Raw genomic sequence first — 24,312 nt, forward strand, 5'->3', positions numbered from 1 at the left:
TGCCTTCGAGCTATGGTTTTTGTCTTTCATTATTGAATGAAAACCGTCTTATAATGACCTCTCTGGTTGTTATTAGTTATGAATTAAGACAGGTCGCCATTTCTTAACACAAACTTGTTCAATACCCCTCCTTTATGGAAATGTTTAAGAGAGAGTGTTGCGTAAATTTTGATTGCTGAGGACTGAAACGTTGTAAAAACCCTTCTCGCACCCCCTTTCCCCGCCCTCCCCACATGTTTATAGCTACTGGTTTCTCCCCGATATACCTCTATAACTTAGGACTTGAACGGTTAAGCTCAACGGTTCGTAACGTTCTCGTTTTGTTGCCAAGAACCGTTTAAGTTTGAAATTTAAGGCTTTGTGTTACTGAGTGGTTGTTTATACCGTTCGCTGTTCAACATAGGTTTCCATCTTGCTGCCTGCAATTGATTGTGTAACGTGTTAGTGAAGCTGGCTAACAACAGTACGTGTGTATTTATTCTTTCATATATATTTGTATATATATTTATATGTTCTTTGTTGCACCATTTTTTGAATTCCATTTATATCTGGCTTCGGCAGTCGAGATAAAATTACTGCATTTTGACTCTTTGCGCCATAGTCTTTTATATTCATAAAAAACACTCGTTGTCCTCAACCATTGCGCACAGCCGCTGGATTATAAGCATAACGTGTCACTCTCGCTGCAGATCAGTTTGGTTGTGGCCTTATTATGTCATGTTCTCTTCGGTTGTACGTGGGAAGGTTTGCCAACAACCTGCGGATGGTCATGGGTTTCACCCGGGCGCTGCCCGGTTTCCTCCCACCACAATGCTGCCGCAGTCGTATAAGTGAAATATTCTTGAGTACGGCGTAAAACACCAATCTAATAAATAAATAAATATTATGTAATGTCATTATGTATGCCAGGTATCTCCCGGGTTTGATCAGTTTCGCCCACTCATAAGGCTGACCACTGTATGTGTATGTGGGAAATGTAAAAGTATAGCGTTAAATCCTAGTTAACCCAGCATCTGATCATATCAACTTTAAATATGGTACTTGTTGATATCTCGCTTGGCGCTCAGCACTGAGAAGTTAGAGCTGGGAAACAGGACTGGTTGGCCTGATGTCAGTACAGTGTGGCTAGGTGGGGGGTTATGTCTGGTGTCTTCGGCATGATGCTTCAGTGACGGCAGCACTTTGACCACCAAAAGTCATATTATAAGCACACATATGTAATGATTACTCGTGGTCATGTGACAGAAAGATTGTTAAGTTCCATGCAAAAACCAAAGTCCCATGAAAAGTCCCATGTAAAAACCAAAGTCCCATGTAAAGTCCCATGTTAAGTCCCATGTAAAAACCAGTCCCATATAAAATCCCATATTAAGTCCCATGTAAAAACCAAAGTCCCATGTAAAGTCCCATGTAAAGTCCCATGTAAAAACCAAAGTCCCATGTAAAATCCCATGATAAGTCCCATGTAAAAACCAAAGTCCCATGTAAAGTCCCACGTTAAGTCCTATGCAAAAACCAAATCATACATACACACATTAAACTCAGTAACTAGATAAATAAATAAATAGCAGATGACCAAACCATCCCATCAAGTGGTCTTACGCAGATACTAGTACGATTTCAGATTAGCCGCTGTTTTCTCGAATTCTTGAATACCTGAATACTCCATATCATGTGTTGTTACTTACATCATGTATTGTCACCTTTTCACTTGTAAGCAAGGATTACTTGGCTCTTACAATACAAATGTCTGCAGTTACATTCTCCATAACCTGTTATTATACAGAATCCAAGAAACACGTTGTACTTTCTGTTGCAAACTACCAATGCTCTGTCATTATGGAACATGTATCAATGCTATGATTAGAGCATCACCTAGCTTCGTTTTAATAACAGTTATTGAATTACTGGATTTTGCCAAATGTTCAACTGTCGTATAGTCAAGAGAACGCTGTATATATTAACACAGCTAAATATAGATTCGTGATTACGCATACATGTTCATTGGCACCGGCCAGTTACTCCTATTTGAATAAAGGGTAAAAATACCCCCATACTATGGATTGCATTTTGTTTCTGAGTGAGAGACCTGTCTCACACAGCCGCATTTATGGAACAGATGCGGTTAGGGAGCGTACTGTAATTAAGCTCTGAAATTTCGCAGACGGTTAATTATCCCATTGTTTTTGTTTATGCATGTTCCATCGATTGTCATTATTTAATGTCGGGATTAACGTGTCCATTTTCCATACATCTCAATGTACAGGAAGACAATTTTAAATATGATATTGATTAAATAACGCAAACTGTGTGTAGCCGGATTCCGACTTCACAAATACATGAGACATATACCAATAAACAGCGCCATTTTAATCAAAACATGTGACAAAATCAGTTAGCCGGCCAGACTCTGCGCAGGTGTGTTGATAGTGCTGCGTAACTGTATGGATGACATCTGATACCAGGCACCGTACTCCAGACACCGCGTGCCACTAGACGTTGGGCCGAGCAGTACTCTGCTTATACAGTTTGGCCTGAACGTCAAGATTGGAAGTGTACCAAGATTAACAGTCTTTATAGATTTTGATTATGACTAAGTTCAGGGTCGAACCTGCGTCTTTTAGCATACGATACGGACGCCCTAGCCGGTGTATCATTTCATAGCGGTCAGATTTAAATAATGATTGCTCTGGGGACTGAATCCTGGAACTAACGCTCATGAGGCAGACGCACTGTTCACTACGCCACCGTAGCCTGTCAGTTATAGGCTTTGATGACATTGACCGCAGTAATCAGTATACTAGGTGTGTCGCCATGTCTGGTGTGTCAGGCTTTCCACTGATGCAGCATTATGTTGGAATTGGGTCCGACCAGCTATAAGAGGACATCGTGTCGATGTTGCTGAAGTATAGCATAGAAAGTGAGTCAGAGGAACGATGGCAGAGTGATAGTTGGCAAATGGTCATATGTAACCCTTGTCCATTGTCAATATACCTGACTTAGTGTTTTATTCTAACTGTTCATGTAAATTCCTACAGTAGTAAATTACAACCCCACCCCCCACTCCCAGTACTGTGACGTATGCAGAATTAGGTAAATAAATGCAGTGATATCAATAGCAATTCATCAAAGGCCAAAAGTCAAATATATATGCTATTTAAATTAAGTAGCGGATATTCCTCTGCGAGGTGATATTTCTCGAAAATACAATTGTGTAAATGTGGAGTCCCACGATAATTGTCGAAACAACCCAGTGTCACGATAATTGTCGAAAAACCTCAGTGTCACGATAATCGTCGAAACACGCCAGTGTAATGATAATCGTCGAAACACACCAGTGCTATGATAATCGTCGAAACATGCCGTGACATGATAATCGTCGAGACACACAAATAATATGCTGGCGTTTCGCATGACATGTGAATCTGGTTGGTGAGCATTTTGAAATTTGTATTCAAACTTATAAATGAGTTTCCATGCATTAGACTGATTAAATCAAGACTAAAACCGCCGTCCGTTTTATTGTTATTGACAGATTGTTTACCTAATTAGAGATATTAAATATGGATAGCCCTGGCTCATTTATGTGGAATATATCCGTTACTTCAGCAGCATATCAATGCACTTTTGCTGTAATTGTGGTTTACCTCCCATGGTTAGTAGTATTTGACCCCCATCAGCTAAAGGTCACTTCTCTACGTAGGAGATTCTCAGAACAATGGGTAATGCAATAAGTTTTCAATTTCACCTTGGAGTTATAGTCATTTATTTTCGCTAACATGGAATGAAAAGGTTATCGGATTTGTGTCTCTTCCTTCTTAATATGACTCAGTGATCGCTTCCCAGTGCTGTGATCAAATTGTCCTCTGCGCTTTTCTGATGTGGGTGATTTACTTATATGACAGTCCATTCGTCAGATCCGTCTGCCGCGGCGCGCTTATAAATGGTTATGGTCATTATTGGTATACACAACACTGGGAATACCATAGCTTCCAGAAAAAATTTTGACTTCGAAGATTTATAGATAACATTCGCCAGAAGGTAGAGATGCATGAAGACTGAGAATTACATCCCAGCTCAGACACTGTTCCATTTAAATATTAACGTCAAATTCGATGTTTGAAGCGAGAACTTAGACGTATAATCGTTCACATAAAGTGTATAAGTTTTTTTTTACAAATTAGTTTTCCTTAAAGACTTAAACTAAAGAGGTTCGGGGGCTTTTATGGAATTTTATTAAGAGCCAATTGACCAGAGTCTTTTGTTCAGGTGATATACGGACACTTCCATAAATGCAAACATTTGTAATTTATTATAAAACATGTCGATTCTTTCCATCAGCATGTTAAAATAGCTAGAGTTTAACGAGAGACACCAAATAAATAAATAAATTGTTCATCACCTGTGAAAAGAGAATGAATGAGTTGATTTCAGGCCATTTTGAGATCACATGCATGTCACCGGATTTTAAACGATATCAAACATGCATATTTAGTCTTGTTTCATATGAATAACTGGCCATGTATTCGTCAGGTAATGTGAAGCATTTATTTAGTGCTATCTAATGTCCTCGGATCACGTGACCCATCAAGCCAGTTTGTCTGACAGCAATTCTCAAAGACGGTACACACACAGCTTGTTTGATTTCTCCCGTTTTCCCGAAATCGACCTTGTTGTCATCCGCCATGTTTGCCGTGTCAACAGCCATGTTGATCTTCGTATCAAATCTGTCGCCATCTTGTTTACTCTCGATTAGGTGGTATTCACTCAGCAATCAAAACTGGATTGGTTCCTTGCGGCTTCCGATTGAAACAAATTTTTGGCATTTTCCTGGAAAATTTCGGTACAGATCATAAAGGCATCGGTCAGCTGTCATTTTGTTTCTGGGTTTGCGTGAAGGCAGTTTGAAAATGTTCTATTACAGCAAGCTTATGAACACATCCACGAAACCTGGGCTCAGTTGTTCACAAGTGTATTAGAAGTTAAAGGCAAAGAAAGCACAAAATAAGGTGTTTTTTCCTGTCCAGAAAAATAGTTTAATTTGTTTTTTTTTAGGATATTTTTTTTAAGATTTTAAAATACATTTGAAAAACACAGGACTCTGTGGTGGTCTGTTGAGACCCAGGCAGTTATTACACAGGCAGTTGTCATGCGGACAGTTATTACACAGGCAGTTGTCATGCTGACAGTTATTACACAGGCAGTTGTCATGCGGTTAGTTATTACACAGGCAGTTGTCATGCGAACAGTTATTATGCAGACAATTGGTGAAGCTCGTAGTCATTTGCGCATGTCAGTCAGTCAATCTATGAATCAGTATATTTATTTATTTATTTGATTGTTGTTTTACACCGTACTCTAGAATATTTCACTTATACATAGGCGGCCAGCATTATGGTGGGAGGAAACCGGGCAGAGTCCGGAGGAAACCCTTGATCATCCGCAGGCCGCTGACAGATCTTCCCATGAACGGCCAGAGGGGAAGCCAGCATGAGCTGGACTTGAACCCACAGCTACCACTTTTGTGAAGAATCCGTATAAAAGTGAACTATACTATTATTTAAGCCAGCCTATACCCATAACTTTGCCATCTTGTTTACATTTCTTGTATTTTTATTCAGTGGATATATAAAAAAGGGAATTGTTTCAGAGGAATGTTAGAAATGATCGTGCAGCATAGTGCGATAAAAAAAAACACAGCTAAAAGCAAAGTTCGTTCTTGGATGTAAGTATTACACTTGATTAAGGGTAAGAAAAACAAACACATTCAAATCATATTGGACAATTTTTTTTTTTTTGAATAGCAAACTCTGTATTTTCCTGGTAAAAAGACAGACGGAGAGCGAAAGCAAAAGCTGTTTCTCGGTAATCTGTGGCTAGACGCGGCGTCTACAGGTTCAGTCGTCTGTTTGCTTGTTCCTTCATTTGTCTGTTTCAAAAATCCACGCTAGATCCCCGCCTGCAGAAGAGCCATGCCACTCCGGTATTTTGTGAGCGTGTGAGAGTTGGGGGTAGGTCGTTGAGCAAAACCCAAGTTGACCTTGACAAGGTCACGACAGTCACCTTGAACAATCCAGCATTATCACACCTGCACTCGGTCATTCCCCAAACAAACACCTCAGTCTGCGTGTAATCCGGGCGTGACAGCTCGTTGGAACAACATGACGAGAGTCACCGAGTGCGTGGAGACGGACTGCAACAAGCAAACGGTTTTTATTCGAAGAGCGCTGGGGCGTTTTCAGAAAATTAACGTCGTGTGACTATACGTTTCTGTGTAATGTCGTTGTGGTTGTAACTCAAATATATGTCGTATGTACTCACAATTTTAGACAAACTTTCCTAAAACGCCATAGGAATATGGTTTTGGAATTGCTGTAGGGGATATAGCTGATTCAAATATGTCTTTCATCTGTCAGTGTATTTGCTTGAAAACTGTGTTATGGGGTCATGTGACCCCAAGATGACGGTAACCCTTGGAAAGTTACTTTCGAATGAAAATTTTACGACAACCGCCATTTTACTGTTGCCCACCGAGACAGATTCGGCTGAGGTTTTCTCGAATGTTCTATTTATGAAATATACCAGTGGGACTATTTGCCCATCAGCCTAAAAGCATTGTCCTAAGCAGTTAGCAAAAAAGTTCTGCCAAAAAATCGGTATATTAAATGGCCGTGTTCTACTGTTTATAAGATTCAGTTAAAAAGTAGACATGTGCCTTCGGTTTTTAGCTGAAACAGGCTGAGAATAATATGATTTTGAGAGCGATAGAACAATGATACATGTACGCCTAGGCAGTAGATGTTTTTAGTTTTACGAGATTTTAACGTTTTTTGTTAGCTCTTAAGGCATTATCACACACACACACAAAAAAACAGCTAAGATTATGCGAATATGCCAACTAGCCATATTTCACTGGTAAGGTGTGTGATCAGATAACAATTATCACACGACGATGTTTTCTTTGTATGGATTACTTAGCCTTGCCTTTCATTCTTTGTTTCTTAATTGACAAGGAACAAAACTATAGTTTAGTCTCCCACGAGAAACTTCTTAATTTATAAACAAAGACCACCCTAGTTCTATTGAAAGCCTAAGCCTTTTCTTATGCTCTCTGTCTGAAATCCATTTAGTGTGTGAGAGGTACTCATATGTCGATGAAAAATTAAAAGAAAAATGACGACGATTAGCCAGATGACCTTGGCTACGAGCTAGAGTTCACTTAATTAGGTAGATGTTAGATGAGATGGTTATGTGTATTTCAGGACCAAACATGTGAACATGTGAGAGGGAAAAAAGTAGCAAAATGAAGAATAATCATCGATGTGTTGAACTCTGTTCGGGAGTTTTCCCGTTTTTTGTGTGCTTTCTCTCCAGTCGGACAAAGAGCCTCGTGGAAATGTCATTGAACGTGGAAGTGGCTTGTGTAACTCAACCTGCGATTGACGAGTTAGTCACGAACTATGGTTCAACGGACAGAGGGCTTTACGGTGTAATTGGCCGTTCTGATTCAACTCAAATCCATCGTGTCTTCAACAATCAATGCCGACTAGGACTTGATATTACCCACCATAAACACAAGCCATTTTTACGCGCCTTATATGGTCTTCGAATGAGCAAAGTCATCAGAGATATTTTTTTTAGCACTGATATTTTCTTCTTTTCTCCGGGGTTGTGTCGATTAATATTTTTTCGGGTTCCTCAACATGGATTTTGCGACGAAATCATTTGTAGACTTTTTGCTCGACGCGCTGGATTATTTTCCTCTTCTTTTTATTGCACTATTGGACTCATCGACTGGAGAAATGCTGATGTGTGTGTGTTTTATGAAGATGAATGGCGGCGCACCGTGACCTCAACTCGGAAACTCGGTCAGAATGTTGAAACAAGGCATGACTCAGCAGGCGCCTCTGTTACATACCAGCAACCGCGTGTAATCGCTACCATGCTTGAGCACGGTCCGGCAATATCTAACACTTGCACTGATGTACACACTTGTCGAAATAACTGAAATCAACAAAAGTCATGAATTCAACTTTAATTAGGTTTTAAATTATATAGTTTATAATAAGTGAAACGGAATAGGATAAATAGGGCGGAAGCGCGTGACGTGGTCTATGACAGCTTACGAAAGTTTTACTCATGTGAATATGTTTAAGATAAAAACAAAATTCACTGTAGTTGTTGTTAACATTTTATTTCAGTTCAGTTTAATAACTAATTTAAAATGTTATACTGCTTGATGTATTTTTTGTAGATATTCCCATTATACTTCGAAGGAAAATAAGATTTTTTAAACCATTACTAAAATCGGTAATATATAAATCTGTTATTCTTTCATTTCCCTTTCCTCATTTTTGCTGAATACTTTCTCGCCCGGAAACCGAATGATTAAATTAGAGCGGCCATATGATGGCCATTTCACTGTCGCAATCCTGACACTGACGTTCCTTTAAGCCGCTCGATGCTTTGCTGTCACACCGGTTGCTTGAGCATCCCATTCATTCATTAGCTGACTCCCGCCCATGCACAGCCGTAATTGATTGAAGACTTTCGACAGTTGACATTCGGGGAAATTTCGACATCAGCAAAAAAGGAGATCTTGAATAAAAGAGGAGATTGCGTAACCGCGTTGCAGGGGCACTTTCAACTTCTTTATCTCTATTAATGTCATCCGTGGATATCTGGGTTTTGCTCTTTTTGATTACTTTTGAAACTTCTAAGAAATTTTTTTTGGGCTGATTATATTGGTTTCATTATTATAGTTGTATTGAGCAATTCCTCTGTAGAATTCGAGGTAACACATTGCACATCTAACATCTTATCATTTCAACCTGCCTCAGCTATAGAAACAAGCAGTTTCTTTAAAAATTAAGTCTTGTGGAACAATGTGACACAGTATTTGAGGTAAAAGGCATTATAGGGCTATATATTTATTTATTTATTTATTTCATTGTTTTTTAAAGCAATACTACTGAATTTTATTTGCCTTGTCTAATATTAAAATACATGTATACGGGCGTATTTCAAGTTTATACAATGAGATATAATATTGAGGCATGCGATATTCAAGTATTTTTCCAGTATATGAAATTTGAAATATACAAACTATTTGAGACGTATCGTGTTCAAGACTTCCGATGCTTAAAATCAATACTCTTTTATAAATGGACACAGTTTTAGACACTCTGGTTGTTTCCATCAGAAAATTAATTGACATTATAAGTGAAAAATATTTGATTTTTTTTAGGCCAAACTGAAGAATTTTTCTCTTATGCCAAAAAATCCTGAATTTTACGCTAAGTAGTAATCAAAGAAAATGAAATGTAAACCGATGTAATATACAGAGTCTTTCATGTATCCAGTGGTCTTTTGATACTCCCAAATAAGGTATTACCCACAATCCATCTGCGCCCAGCTAAATCCAGTCAATCACATATTAGGATCCTCCCTCGATTTTTAGACATCATGAATAACCATGAGACGGCCAGGCATTCATTTCATCCTTTTGTAAACCCTTTAAGCTGTATCATGCTTTCTTCGAAGAGAAATCAGACGACGTAAGCCTAATTGCTCGGGCTTTTCTTCTCTCCTGTCTTGATTAATAAGACGTTTGTGTCGCCCGAGTTCTCACAAACCAGATCACAACCAGTATCACGTGATCAAGTGAGCGGAACCACTCGACTCGAGGGGCGGACGGCCTTTGACCTCAAAAACAAAGATGTCAGCTGAAAGCATGCTTTGATCGACATTATGCCAGCACTGGCGTCGATTTGGTATTCATCGATTTCACTCCCCTCAGTGTCTCGTGCAAGGGCTGAGTCAAATCTTTGAAGCACGGAGGGCATCTGTGAATTTCAATAAGGCTCTCTTGGAGTCCCACTTCGCTTTATTAACACTTTAATGTTAACTAACTGACGGAAAAGATCAAAGAGTTTTGAAGCTTTGATCTGTAGCACTTTGGCCGCCTTTCTTAATCCACGACATTCGACGCTGCACAATGGCTAATGCTCTACTACGTTAACAGGAAGTCGATGGAACGGTTCACTTAAAAATGAAAAAAAAGGCTCTTACACAAATTAAAACAAATGTCTGCAGAGTGAATGATCTTCTGCAAGCTGTTCGACCATTTAAGTATAGTTCTGTCTTCAAACATGCAATTGTGTCGCTTAAATTTTAGGCACACGAGGTGCGGGCTCACTACCGATCTCGGACAGGGAATTTTGGGATTCTTCTATTCTCATTCTTCGTAAGTGCCTTCCAGAAAAGAAATAGTGAAAGGCGGTAATTACAAGTCTAAAATAACTTGAAATGTTGTGTTGTTATCACCTTTAACAAGCAATGAAAATCCGTGTACAAAGGTACCAGCCATTTTAAATCAATCCGTCTTCCTACTAGGTACTAATACAATTCCATGAGAAAATGTGTTTCTCTAATCCCCGTGCCTAGCTTCGTGTCAGATCGAGGTATAGACTCGTTCTGGTTTGGTGGCCATCTTTGGTAGTAGGAACTGTCAATCCCTTAAACAAGTACAGGTAGATTTGTTTTGATGTGTATGTCTCAAATTCTTCGAAACTTTTATGTCGAAAGAAAGAGATCTACGGTGAATATAAAAATATACAGTGTCCATTTCATTGGATAAGCCGTCCGCAACTGTCCAACGAAGTACGGGGTCATGCAATTCAAATATCAAATCCTTGGACATATGAGAAGTGATTTTTAACTGGGATTCTTCAGTTATGGGGTGGGGGGGGGGGAAGATAGTCATGTGAAATATTAATGAACGTCTTGCTTAAGAATGTTCACTCCTCCGCCACCGGATGGTTAGCGTGCTATCTCACTCCAATGGCTCCAAAGCCTCTCGTCAATGTAGCTGGTGTGAGTACTAGTCCAGCTTATGCTGGCTTCATCTGCGATCGTATGTGGAAGGGTCTGGCAACAGCCTGCGGATGGTCGTGGTTTTCCCCAGGCTGTGCCCGGATTCCTTCCACCATAATGTTGGCCGCCGTCGTATAAGTGAAATGTTCGTGAGTACGGCGTAGAACACCAATCAAATAAATAAACAAATAAATATTTATAAGGCGATATTGCACACGAAGCTATATGTGTTTCTAAGAAGATCAAATTTAAAGCCAGTGTTCGCTTACATCAAAAGAAAGGCAACCGTCTGCGTAAGCTACCCAAAACCTTGAATGACATTAATAATTCAAAGTTTTCCCACATTTTGCAGATGATACACTCTCAGGTTGTCTCCCAAATGTTACATGATGAAGCTGCTTATTTGGTAAACTATACTCTTAGTCTGTCAACGCCCACTGTCTCGTGCGTGATGTGCCACCCACGTATCATTATGGGACGGCTTTTAGCCCTGTTTCCTGAAAACACCCCTACAACGGCGTCGATTTAATATACAGATTTATACGTAAAGAAAATCGTGGCGTCTATATAATATAATAAAAGACTTCCAGCATGGAGAGTAAAACCAGACACGCGACAACAGTGTGACAGATGACAAATGGTCACAGGTATATGTAATTGGCCGCACACGTGTAGTCTTAATTTCTTCTGGCAAAGCTTTTGCTTTCTTAAATTATGTCAAACCCTAAACGGAAGTAAAATTTGAAATAAAAAAGCATGATCTCAAGTACAATACATCTTTTAAATATTTACTGAACAGCCCAACACAGACAATAATTTTTACAGTACTTGTATTTGGGAATATGGTTTTTATTTCAAATTTTAATGTGATACATCTTTTAAATATTTACTGAACAGCCCAACGCAGACAATAGTTTTTACAGTACTTGTATTTGGGAATATGGTTTTTATTTCAAATTTTAATGTGATACATCTTTTAAATATTTACTGAACTGCCCAACGCAGACAATACTTTTTACAGTACTTGTAATTGGGAATATGGTTTTTATTTCAAATTTTAATGTGATACATCTTTTAAATATTTACTGAACTGCCCAACGCAGACAATACTTTTTACAGTACTTGTATTTGGGAATATGGTTTTTATTTCAAATTTTAATGTGATACATCTTTTAAATATTTACTGAACTGCCCAACGCAGACAATAGTTTTTACAGTACTTGTATTTGGGAATATGGTTTTTATTTCAAATTTTAATGTGATACATCTTTTAAATATTTACTGAACTGCCCAACGCAGACAATAATTTTTACAGTACTTGTATTTGGGAATATGGTTTTTATTTCAAATTTTAATGTGATACATCTTTTAAGTATTTACTGAACAGCCCAACGCAGACAATAATTTTTACAGTACTTGTATTTGGGAATATGGTTTTTATTTCAAATTTTAATGTGATACATCTTTTAAACATTTACTTAACTTCCCAACGCAGACAATAATTTTTACAGTACTTGTATTTGGGAATATGGTTTTTATTTCAAATTTTAATGTGATACATCTTTTATATATTTACTTAATACCCCAGCGCAGATATTAATTTTTACAGACATTTTTTGTTTGGAAGAGAAGCGAAAAGAGCCCGCATATCATCTAGGTTGGGTTGTAATTTCCGTTTTATTCCAAACTTTCTTGACACTGTTGCAACATTCTAAAGACAGTTCTTACAGTGTTTCGCTTTCTATACTCAAACCTTTATGGTTGTTTTTTTTAACATTGCCAAGTTGGCACATCGAAAGGCTTTTGCATGAAACCTGATTATTTCATTATCAGTTTGCGCGACAAGCCATGGTGTGCAAAACAGTTTTTTTATTGAGAAAACAAACTTTGGAGATTTTGACATTTTTTATTTTTTGTTTCTGTGTGGCTCGTCTGCAAATAGATCGTCTCATGAGACACATTTTTTCTCCCTGAATTCTTGATATCACTACTCATATTTTTCATCTTAATACAAGGCACTGGTTTGCCTTGGACAAGGTCATTACATCTTTATCTCATGAAAATAATAAATGACAGTAAGTTCTAACTTCTTTCACTGATCATACATATATATATATATATGATAAATAATGATAATCTCACACTCTTATTTGGGGGCCTTCGTGGCCGAGGTAGTGTGCAAGCCAACGCGGCGCAATCACTCTCACATATGCGATCACTGTGATTTCAAGTCCAGCTCATGCGTGCTTCCTCTCCGGCCGTATGTGGGAAGGTCTTCCAGCAACCTGCGGATGGTAGTGGATTTTCTCCGGGCTGTGCCCGGTTTCCTCCCATTATAATGGGAGCCGCCGTCGTATAAGTGAAATATCTTTGAGTACGGCGTAAAACACCAATCAAATAAATAAATAAATAAATATGTCAACTGGCTGTACTAGTAACAACTACGTTGTTTCCGTTTTCCCATGCCCAGAGCGTGGCGTAAGGTCACTGAAGAGGTTTTAATGGCGCTAATTTTACCCAATTCGCACTGTATCAAAGATCCGTTCCCAAAATAACTCTACTCAATATAGAGGAATATATTAATACATTTAAATTAACAATTAAGTAATACGGGTGAAGCTGATACATTGTCTCGCTCCCAGCTCTTGTACGGTCTGTAGCACTGAATAATTAGAGCGCCCACACGATCTCTCTACAGAGGTATACAGTGGTGTATTTGTCCGCCTTAATTAAATACTGCGTTTTCATTGGTCGAGACTCTTGTACAAAGATCGGGGATGCATAAAATGTCGTCTGCTTCTCGAGTTAGATGTGAAAGCTTTTTCCTGTCTATCCACTTCTTCCCGTCTGGGAGGATGGAGTCTAGCAATAGAGCCTGCCAAAATCCCCACACCGCTTCGATCTCTGGAGCTGGCGGGCGAGGGAGAAGGGCGAGCGGGGTTGGAGGGAGAGAGAAGTTGGGGACGGGGTGGGGGGGGGGAATCGATTAAACGTCAGTCTGAGATACGTCTGGCCCCACGAGCTCGTGTCCAAATCACAATCAAATATCGCTTTGAGAGGCTGGGAAACTAATCAGAAGCCTTCATCGTTCTTGGAACTTCGCTCTAACGTCCTTCAGGCTCACAGATCAGACGATTAGAAATCTCCTCCTTCCAAAAGGAATCCGAAAGATGAACAGAAAACCACCTGTTCACCACGCATGCACCAGACGGCCCCTGGATTACATGATGAAGCTTTAGGTCAAAGCACTTTGTTCTGTAACCAGAAATAACAATTTAACTCAGAGAAACGATTTAAGCCAAACGACAATGATGCCCTTGGAGCTGGCAGGAAACCCCAAACTTAGTCCCTTTCCTCTCCATATGCATTATGCATCAGGAGACTACATCACTGTATTGAATACCAAACTGTACACCTAGGTCTTCCTGAAACTTACAAACCAGTACTAATGCGGACTGCTAAATGTATTTATTTGCTCTAAGTACATCTAAATAAAGTGTTGAAATCATAATTTTGGGCGTCGACCGGTAATGCGACATCCAAAGTCAAATTCCCAAAGACCAGATTCATTTATAGTTTTAGCACCACAAGTGCTTTAAAATAAAGATATAAGCTTGTAAGGACTTAGTGCGATGTATCTACGTTGTACTTCCGTGACATAAACCCTGGAACGGTATACTCTTGTGATTTTGCCATGTGTTTTGTAAATTTTGGCACCGCAGATTATGCGTGCACAAGGTAACGTGAGTTGGGATATCGTACCTTTAAAAGCCAACATGCTAACGAGGGTGGGTGGGTGGGTGGGTGGGGAGAAGGGGTAAAGGTTGTTGCTTGTTCAACATACACATGGACAGTCGGGATAAACCCTGACTGAGGTAAATTGACAAGTGGACGTATTTCACCGGTTACGTGTGACCATTTTCCAATTATCACTGTCTTCGCTGTCTTTTTCATATTTTTTAGAATACGTTGGAATGTTTGTACCGGAAGGCAGTGACAAGCGAGATAGCAAAGTGGGATAAACAACAGTGCTACCTGGAAGCATTGCCAAGTGTATAATTTGATTTCCTTGAATAATCAGAGATATTGTTCTACGACTTAATTAAAATTCTAAAAACTTTCATCGAACGGCTACATTTAGAAAATAAAAAAGAAATCCCATCAGGAAGGGCTGTCAAATGTCATCCATCATAGTTACGATTTTCTTTTTACACCACATTCACTAATAACTATGTTTTTATTAACAATTTATAAAAAAAAACATCTCGGCGATCTCATTTTCAGGCTTAATCTAAAGTTTTTGTCTATTCTATTCTTAAAAATTATCATCTTTCTTGAAAGAAAAATTCGAAAGTTAATCACCACTGATTTTGTTGTGGGAAAACGTGCCAATCTGGTTCAGCTGTGCGAAGGACTTTTTATTGTGTATTTGTCACAAATGGTGCATTTTGGGAGTTTTAATGCATCTAATTCCGCAACTTATCTTTAAGCCGGAAATGACATGTAACAGGTGACTACCGCTTGAAGGTTTTTGTGGAGCGAATAGTCGTTAATAATCACAAATAAGGCAACTCAGCATATCAGGTATCTCGCGAGTTTACGCAGGTTGAGACGAGACATGGTGGGGGCTCAGGGGAACTAACGCGGCTATAAAAGGCGCTCGTTGGGTTGTTGCGAGGTTTTGCGTTCCTTCAGGACCACTTATCTTCTACAAGTCTGTACGTCAGCCGAAATCGTATAAATGAAAAATTCTTGAGTGTGGCGTTTCTTTTTGACAACAATCAGTCAATCTATTATAGGCGTTCCCCAAACCTTACTGAAGATACAAGAACGCAGAGTGTCTTTATCATCAAAAGTGAAATTTCCTGTATTGCTATATTTAATGTCGTATCAAGAACAATTTCTGGGCTTTGACTGCTAGGAAATGATGTTTAGATAGCAAGAGTGGCCAATCGACATTACCTTTGTTGATTTGAAAGATGAACATTGATGCTGGAAACCGATTTGAAAGTTTAAATGTGTTTCTTTTCGACATTAACTGTAAAGGAAAGGCGCAAGTAAATTGGCATTGGATGTAGTATGCCTTTGATCACCGTGTCCAAAGTGGACATTAGGGTGCTGTCAGTGCGAAATCAACTGTTGCAAAATATTCCGAAAAAAGGGGAAAGAGCAGAGAGAAAAAAGAAAACAAGCAGAATGCGATGTACTCAGCGTTAAAAGTCTATTTGAATGAAAAGATTACGTTATTTGTGAATTAAAACTGGGTTTTATCCGGAGGATTCGGTTCGAGGAGATCCTACAGAAAAACATGCATCCATTAGCATTTAAAGTGCAATGTTTTACGCCAGTACTTAGTGGAGAACCGACGAAATCATGATTTTTATCGACATTAGTGTGGATCTTTTCGCAAGATTTTTTATTTTCATTTTTGGGTGTTTTGTTATTTATTTATTTTTTTTACTCGAAAGTACCCCTCGTCAAATCTCTGTCAGTGAAACAAGAGTCTTTATTTGGCTGTTATGCCATACCATTAGAGCGATAATGGGGAGGTTACATGGCGGAGGGGTATTTATCGGAAAGGAGAGAAAGCCTCGGAAGATTCGCCTGACTTCCTCCTGAGGGACTATTCCCCGGATGAATTCGCGAACACTGATTTGTTTCGAAAACATGGCGCCATTATGATGACATCCAATTAACGTGCAGAGGAATCTCACTTTGAATCCCCTTCCCTTCCTCTCATCCCGATCAGTAAAGGTTTTTAACACAGCGCCCACTAGTGGCACTCTCACTTATTTGCCATTTGGGTATTAGGCGCTAAGATACTATAATAAGATACATCGGAGGCTGCGATAATGGCTTTCACTTCATTATAAAGGAGATTCAATACTAATCTCTCCTCTCTCTCTCCGCTTTTTGTCGCGGTGCAGAATTTGTACTAACCCTCGGTGACCCAGAGTTTCACTTCCCGTTTACTGGCCTCGCATATTCTTGTGTGGAAATATGAGAATAATCCATAATTCAACAGATAAGCCTGCGGGGAGATTGATAGCCAAGCATTGGCCTCTGCATCGATCGACTGCCATGATGGAGACACTCTCAATTTTATTGCAGCGGTATTGCCGGCAAAACCGTCCTATACTATCTAGCAAAAATTGGCAAAGTTGGCGCTCTCCTTAGCTGCTTGCATTATCCAGGATATCGGAGTCTATATTATTTAATTTATCATCCATGATACTATTAGGCAAAGCTGTATCCGGGGTGAGAGAGGTAGACGTTCCCCTCTCGTAGGTGGATTAAAGCTATTATCTTCAGCATACGACCTGCCAGCCAAATTTATGACCCTTTTTTCTCCAGTAGTATTTTTTTAAAATTCATATTCACGTTTTATTTCAGTATCGTGTAAGGTTTAAGCTTTGATTATTTTTCGTAAAAATATTGAGTTGTGGGTGTTTTCCGTGTGAATCAATCCTGTGTGCTGCTAACCCATATCGATAATCCGTCAGCCCGGTTTCCCCCCACCATAATGCTGGCCGCCGTCGTATGGATGAAATATTCTTGAGTACGGCGTAAAACACCAATCAAATAAATAAATAAATAAATCATCCGCCGGAGAAGCTCTTTAAAATCCAAGACTATTGTTATTCATCGGTCAGATGGGAAATCTTGCACGAGATCGAGCTTAGTCTGCCTATGGCGGAAAATTTGGGGATTCCTTCACAAAGCCACGGCGCTCCACTTGTGTAAAACTTATTCCTTGAGAATAGAACGGTAAAGTTCATAATGAATATTCATGAGGTAGTTGGTCTTATCTGATTGGAACATCACAGTAATGCTTGCAGATTTTGTGAATGGCTGAAAACGTATGGAAAATTAACATTTCCCCCTCAAGACAAATGCCAGTGAAACCCTACCCGTGACAGACAATTTATGGTTAATGCCTACTTTGTTTTCACTGAATACTAATTATACTGATATCCATAATTAATAATCGCCTAGGAAGACAACCTATTCCTTTGGACGTCAGTATGGCTTGACAATACATTACCTATACCAGCTGTTCGAAGAAAACTACCGTTACTCATACCGTTGCTAAACTTTGCTGAAGTATATAAGATTTACTGAGGGATCGGAAAATAATATGGTTTCAGATTCTATAGACTGCTACGTTTATGTTTATTGAGATGGTGCATCGCGGGCTGAAGTGAAATCGACTGCGTGTCAGTTAATGTTTGGCAAAACCCAAAGTTGCCAACATAAGCGAAGATATGGTTTGTCATGCAAAGTTCAAAAGGTTCAAATAACTTATGGTTGTCTCTGTGTTTGCGTTTTTCAGGTACCGGTAACAGCTGTGAGCGGGGTGTCGTCAAGTCAGCGAATGGGAACGGGTTGAAGATGAAACTGCGAGACTTTATGGTAAACTCCCTTCCTCGAGTAAGAAGCAGGAAAAAACAGAAGCAACAGTTGCTTTTACAACAACAACAACAGCAGCAGCAACAACAACAACAGGCTAACAGAAGCCGCCTCCTCAACAATGGTGACGTGGACGAGAACAGGAACACGTACGCGTCGCCGGAAATAGAATTTTCGGAAAAAGATGAGTTCTACTATCGGGAGGCATCTCCGTTCAGACACGTTTCTTCAGAGTCCATTCGTTCGGAACTCGAAGAACTGAAAATAGAAAAATCACGGTTTGCAGAAAATGTGAACTCTGTGAATTTGAATGTGATCACGAACTCCAGCACGGACAATAAGTGTCTGTGTTTTAAACGTCTCACCAACAGCTACGGCCCAAATGACGTCATACTAGGAGTTGGGTTGGGTCACTGTACCGACGAAGACGGACTGTTTACTTTCGATCATCTCAAGCAGACGTACAGTTTTAACACGGTCCCCAAGGCAAGGTCGAAAATTAGAACCAACCCTTGGTGCAACCCCTCGCCGAAATCGACACCAACAGGTTCCCCGACGTCCTCCCCATCTCCCAATTCGTCGTCGTCAAACTCGCCGTCGTTGTCCCCCACCGAATCACGGCAACTTAGATCATGTGACAGCCCGGCCGTCTCCGAAATGTCAACGGAGAGCTACTCTACCGGAAGTGCAAGCGGAAATGAAAACCTGACCATCAGCGCTTGCGCATTCCAAGTTAAAAACTGCGTCGAGAACGTGAGTTGCGCTGATCCGAAAAAAGACATTAGCAACGCTGGATTAATCGTTGGTGAAAACGACTTTAACAATACTCAGCTGGACAGACGAGCTCTTCTTACTGACGTCACCAGCTTCAACATCAAAAATGCTCAGAAATGTGACGTAGGACATGACGTTGTAAACTCCGACAACAAAGCGCCAGCAGACGACCCGCTCAGTGACTGCGTGAGCTTCCAATACGAAGAGGTATTGGAGTCGTTGCTCGAGGACGATAAAGCGAAACACGGATCGTTTGCGTCCATCCAAGATCTCTACGCTGACGAGGAAGAGACTAGAGACTATTACTCGGATTGTTCTCTCGGATCGGCGGGCTCTGTGAGCTTAGGACACGATTCCCCGCTGTTCAGCGAAGGCGATTTGGAGAAGAGCGTGACCGAAAATTCCATTTTAGGCCGTAGGTCGCCTCTATGTTACAGTCTCAACGCCGACTACTCCGCCATGAATTTCAACGGTCATTCCGAAGACGACGACGACGGCGAAGATTATTCCTTTTTCCGGACCGGGGACTGTCTCACGGACTCCGCGAGCTCCACTAACGGCGACGCCCTCAGCCTTCAGTCCTGCGGGAGATCGGAGTTGAGTCCGGAGTCCGGGTTCTGTGTCAGGCGATCGGAAGTCGAAAGTTCCGGCAGGTCCCTGGGCGATGTAAAAGCAAGTTTGGAGGAGAAAGTGATACGCCTGCGCGAGGAGAAGTTACTCGTGGAAGAGAAGATACGAGAAGCTCAAGAGGAAGACAGAATACGGGTCCGCGAGAAGATACGATTTCAGAAACAACTTACCCTGCACCGGAAGCAGATTCTCTTGAAGACGCTACAGGAGCTGAAGAACAAGCTAGAAGAGCAAGGTACGAGACTCCAGGAGAGCTACTCGGCCATACTCAACGTGCAGAGGCGCTTCTCCCAAAGGAGCTCCGGGCTTCACTTGTTGTCATCGAAGGGCGTCTCCATGGAGACGACGTCAGAATGATGTCATAAAAGAGCGCACTGTCATGCGTCATTTCCACTGATTGTCATATTGGAAGACTAAACAGCAGAATTGCGAAGACAATTAAAGATTGGTCAATATGATGTTACCTGATTGTAGGCCTTCCAAGAGGTAAACATCGGCAGGTTGTCTTCAAAAAACATCAAGTTTCGAGTTCGAAAAGGGTAGCGGATGGGGGACTGGTCAGGTTTTGCATACAGCCACATTCAGTGAAAGTAGCGCCTCATCGGTCTGAACTGTTCATGGACTTCCAATATGGTAACCAGTTGAATTATACACACACAAACTTCTTTCAGCAAGACTGAAAACTGTTTTTGGCTTCTAGGCATCTCCTCTCCTCCCTAGTCGGGTACAAATCCCTTTTGTTCACCACTAGCCTCTTTCTGATACGGTGAAAGATATACCACGTGTTGGTGTACAGCTCTGAAGTTACCAATCCCGTATACTGTCAAACCATGCAGACAATGGGACTATTATACATGTGTTTACGTGGACAATGTTTGACTATGACAGATCGAAATCTTGTTGGCAACATCAAGAGAAAAGGGAGGTAACTCATATGTAACCGTAGTCACCCTCATAAAATATTTGACGGCTGTAGCTCAGCTGTACTAAAGATTGTGCTAGATAGATTAGAGGGGAAGAGGGGAATGGGAGATAACTCCAGAGCCAAAATATTTTCTGGTCTTATTAAAAGGCTGTTGATTGGATACAAGGGTAACAAGGTCACATACTTCCTACTTAACAAATAATATTTCTCGGTTAATTTACGTGAATGTGCGAGACTTGCGTCAAAAGCCCTTCCTAGGGTCTCAGCCCTGTGTGACCTTTACAGGAATTACCATGCAAACGTAACAAGTACAATGCAATGCAAATGACCATGTATATATATATATATATATATATATATATATATATATATATATATATATATATATATATATATATATATATGGTCACAGGTAACAAGTCGCGTATGAATACTTACTGCGTTCACAACATACACATTAGGAAATTTACATGCCGATAAACAGAATTATGGCATTGTATTTGCCGGTACAAGCTTTAAAATCGTCATGGAAACCCGACGTGGGTTATGTGAACATGTTATCAGTTTCCACTGGTGGTTTTGGATATCAGTTTCTGTCTGTAATTCAAAAGTTTTTAAAATTCATGAATTTCTTTTTTCTTGTTGTGTATGGTGTCATTCCCATGGCTGATCCCCATAATAATCGTGCTCAGTGCTACAAATGTTGACCGGAAGTCTGCTTTTTTTCGTGATGTTTCACCTTATGGTTATGCAATCGCCATGGATTGCATTTCGATGATGAACATTCTTGAGTAAATTACATCCCGTGATTTGTCAGTATTACTGCAAACGTAGCGTAAAACCATTCCTTTGGACATGAAACCCTAGTAATGATGTTGTGGATGAAAAAAAAACAAAAAAAACAAGAAAAAACCAAAAATTGTGTAAGAATTTGAGTGACTGCATATATAAGGTGCTGGTAACATGAGCGGAAAGCTTACTCACTATGACGTGTTAAAGTCTGGTATCGGTAAATCACCGTTATTTAGTGCTGTTATGTAGTTTTCTATGGTCCATTATGGGTAACTGCGTCGCCTTTAGTGACATATTGGTACTACCGTTTTATACCATGTACTTGGCTGCTAAGGGACGTAACTTGTGTAAACCACAGTTGTTATTGTCTACCCTGCTCACACGCTCGAAGTGCCTCGTTCTGAAGCGCCTTGGGCCTTTACTCTAGCTGCGCTAGATGACATCGCACATCTTTTATACTCGATATTGTTCACTCTTTTTAGAATATTTTGAAAGAAATGGAGACATATGCCTTGCCTGTCTGTTGAGAAAAAAGACGCAGTTAATTTCAGTGCCTGTTGTTTATCAGTCGACAAACTTTCCCGCATTGAAACATTTCAGCGGTTTGTTTGTGGAGTTAAACTAAAGAGAAAGACAGAAATAGCACATGGATGAACCCAGGAATCGAATTAGAGTAAGGCCTAAAGGTAAGGATAACAACGCGTTCACGTTGAGCGGCCTTTGAGGTTACTGTCGTCTGCTCAACTTGAGGAAAAGTGCCTGGCGGGCGAAACCGGATGTGGCTTTATTGTGCAGAAAGTGGTGACATTTTTATGACGTCATTGTTTATTGTGTAGTTGAGTTTCGTGGTACAGCTGTCACTTATGATTAGAGTGCAGCGCAGTGGTGACGCGTATTGACAACAGATAATGCTTTCGTCATTGTATTCGTGATTGGATATATCTATATACATATACTGATTGATATATTAATTACTCAAAACTTCATGACCAATAATAATATTATTTTGGAAAAAAGTTATAAAATAAAGCAAAACGATGTGGGATATTTCGACCCAAGAGCCACATTTATCAGTCTCGTGCACTGTATACATGCTATGACACATAACGTCATTGAAGAATCAACACACGACTGGTGTGCGACATCCTTTCTCACCAATCAGCAAGGCTCTAGAATTGTTCAACTGAAGTGCCGTTCTCACGACGGGTTTTGTAGTATAGAAACGTAAAGCACGCAGCCACATCGTACGGTGTCAACCGTCGCATGCGTTCAAGCTGATCCGTGTTTCCGAAACAAAATCCAACACCCACACATTTTAGTTAACCAACATGTTGTCAAACCAGATTTTAACCAAAAAGAAAAACCTATACCTTTCCAGCTTTTTTCCATTTTCACGTTGTTTACAGTTAAATTAAGATTTTTACGTTGTTAAGCCACCTTGTAGATATTGCAATGATATGTTTGTTTCATGCAGTCGAACAAATTTTCCCAAATTTTATTAAATTTTAATTATATTGTTATTGTTTGAGTTGTAGTAATTTCTGGCAGGGTATCTGCTGATATCAACTGCTGTGCTCTTTAGAAGAGATTTAAGAACATCTCGTGGTATACATGTGTAAATGACTGTAATTTTTACTCTGCGCAATTCGTTGAGTTTACATTCGTTTGGGTTTACATTTGATTTCTATGGCTTGTACTTGTTGGAAATAAATAATTATTTATAGACCTAACTTTTGTGATGATGATTTTTTAAAAATCTTTATTCACAAAAGCATTGATAATAAACAAACATGTCGACTCCACACAGCCACTGATACTTGCCTGTACAGTAGTGCTGCTCTAGCTGGCGTGTTCAGATTTACCTCTATCATTGACAACGCCTTGATTAAGTAGGCCTGTCGTATGTCATCTAATATGTAACAAAGTTCGATGTTCGGAAATCGTAAATTAAATATACGGCCTACCATTTAAAAGCAGTTGTGTACAAAACATGCACAAGATGTGTACCACGGGGTACACGTTAAATGGAGTTAAGTGTGTATTTAATTGTATGTACATCTGTGGCACACATATCTGTGTACACACCAACACGTGTACAAAACAGTACACACTTCCCATTGAGAGTATAGATGTACGGCACGGGTACAGTACGTTGTACACGTATATGTGGAGAGCCATATGGAGGTAAGATGCGTCGTGTGCTGTCATATCATTTAAAAGAAAGAAGAATATGTGTTTATTTATTTATTTATTTGATTGATGTTTTACGGCGTACTCATGAATATTTCACTTATACGACGGTGGTCAGCATTACGGTGGGAGGAAACGTGGCAGAGTCCGGTGGAAACCCACGACCATCCGCAGGAAGATGCCGGACTTTCTCACAGCGACCGCATTTGTGAAAGGCTCCTGGGTCATTGCACCATGCTGGCACGCTAAACGCCTCGGCCACGGCGGCCATAAGAACATGCACCGTTTCAATGGGATTACATATTAAACGTTAACACAACACAAGATTCGAGAACGGTACTGTAATATTTCAACCTTTTCGCATGTTTGCAAGGTGTTTATTCAAGCAGATTCTCAAGGCATTATTCTGTGTAGACTGATAAATTTATAGCAATCCAACCAATGTATTTTTGTCTCCAAAATCTAATTATAATTGTGCATAAATTGCACTGAAAGCTGCTTTTTCATATGCGAAAAGATAGAGGAATTAGGAAATGTCTTAATTCTAGACCAGGGAGGCCTGATAAATTGCAACTAACATCACTGCATTTTCTTTACCCAATTGTACAACCGGCCCCCATGGCTCAGTTGGTAGAGCTTCCGCTGCTGTGGCGGTAGATGCAGGGTCAATCCTGGGTCGGGTCAAAGAGGAAGTTTTAAAGAGACTTGATTGTTAA

The 24,312-nt window shown here is 40.0% G+C and overlaps 1 protein-coding gene across 2 annotated transcripts in view; it reads left to right on the forward strand.

The window, feature by feature from the left end:
• LOC135463880 (uncharacterized) overlaps positions 1-20,940 on the forward strand; it is a 53,285-nt gene extending 32,345 nt beyond the window's left edge. For both annotated transcript variants that reach the window (XM_064741338.1, XM_064741339.1), the window contains exon 2: positions 18,209-20,940. In XM_064741338.1, coding sequence (XP_064597408.1) covers positions 18,209-20,046 — 1,838 coding nt within the window. In that variant the 3' untranslated portion in view covers positions 20,047-20,940. The remainder of the gene's footprint in view (positions 1-18,208) is intronic.
• Positions 20,941-24,312: the final 3,372 nt, after the last annotated feature.

This window comes from Liolophura sinensis, chromosome 3 (assembly GCF_032854445.1).
Source record: "Liolophura sinensis isolate JHLJ2023 chromosome 3, CUHK_Ljap_v2, whole genome shotgun sequence".
Classification (NCBI taxonomy): Eukaryota; Metazoa; Mollusca; class Polyplacophora; order Chitonida; family Chitonidae; genus Liolophura; species Liolophura sinensis.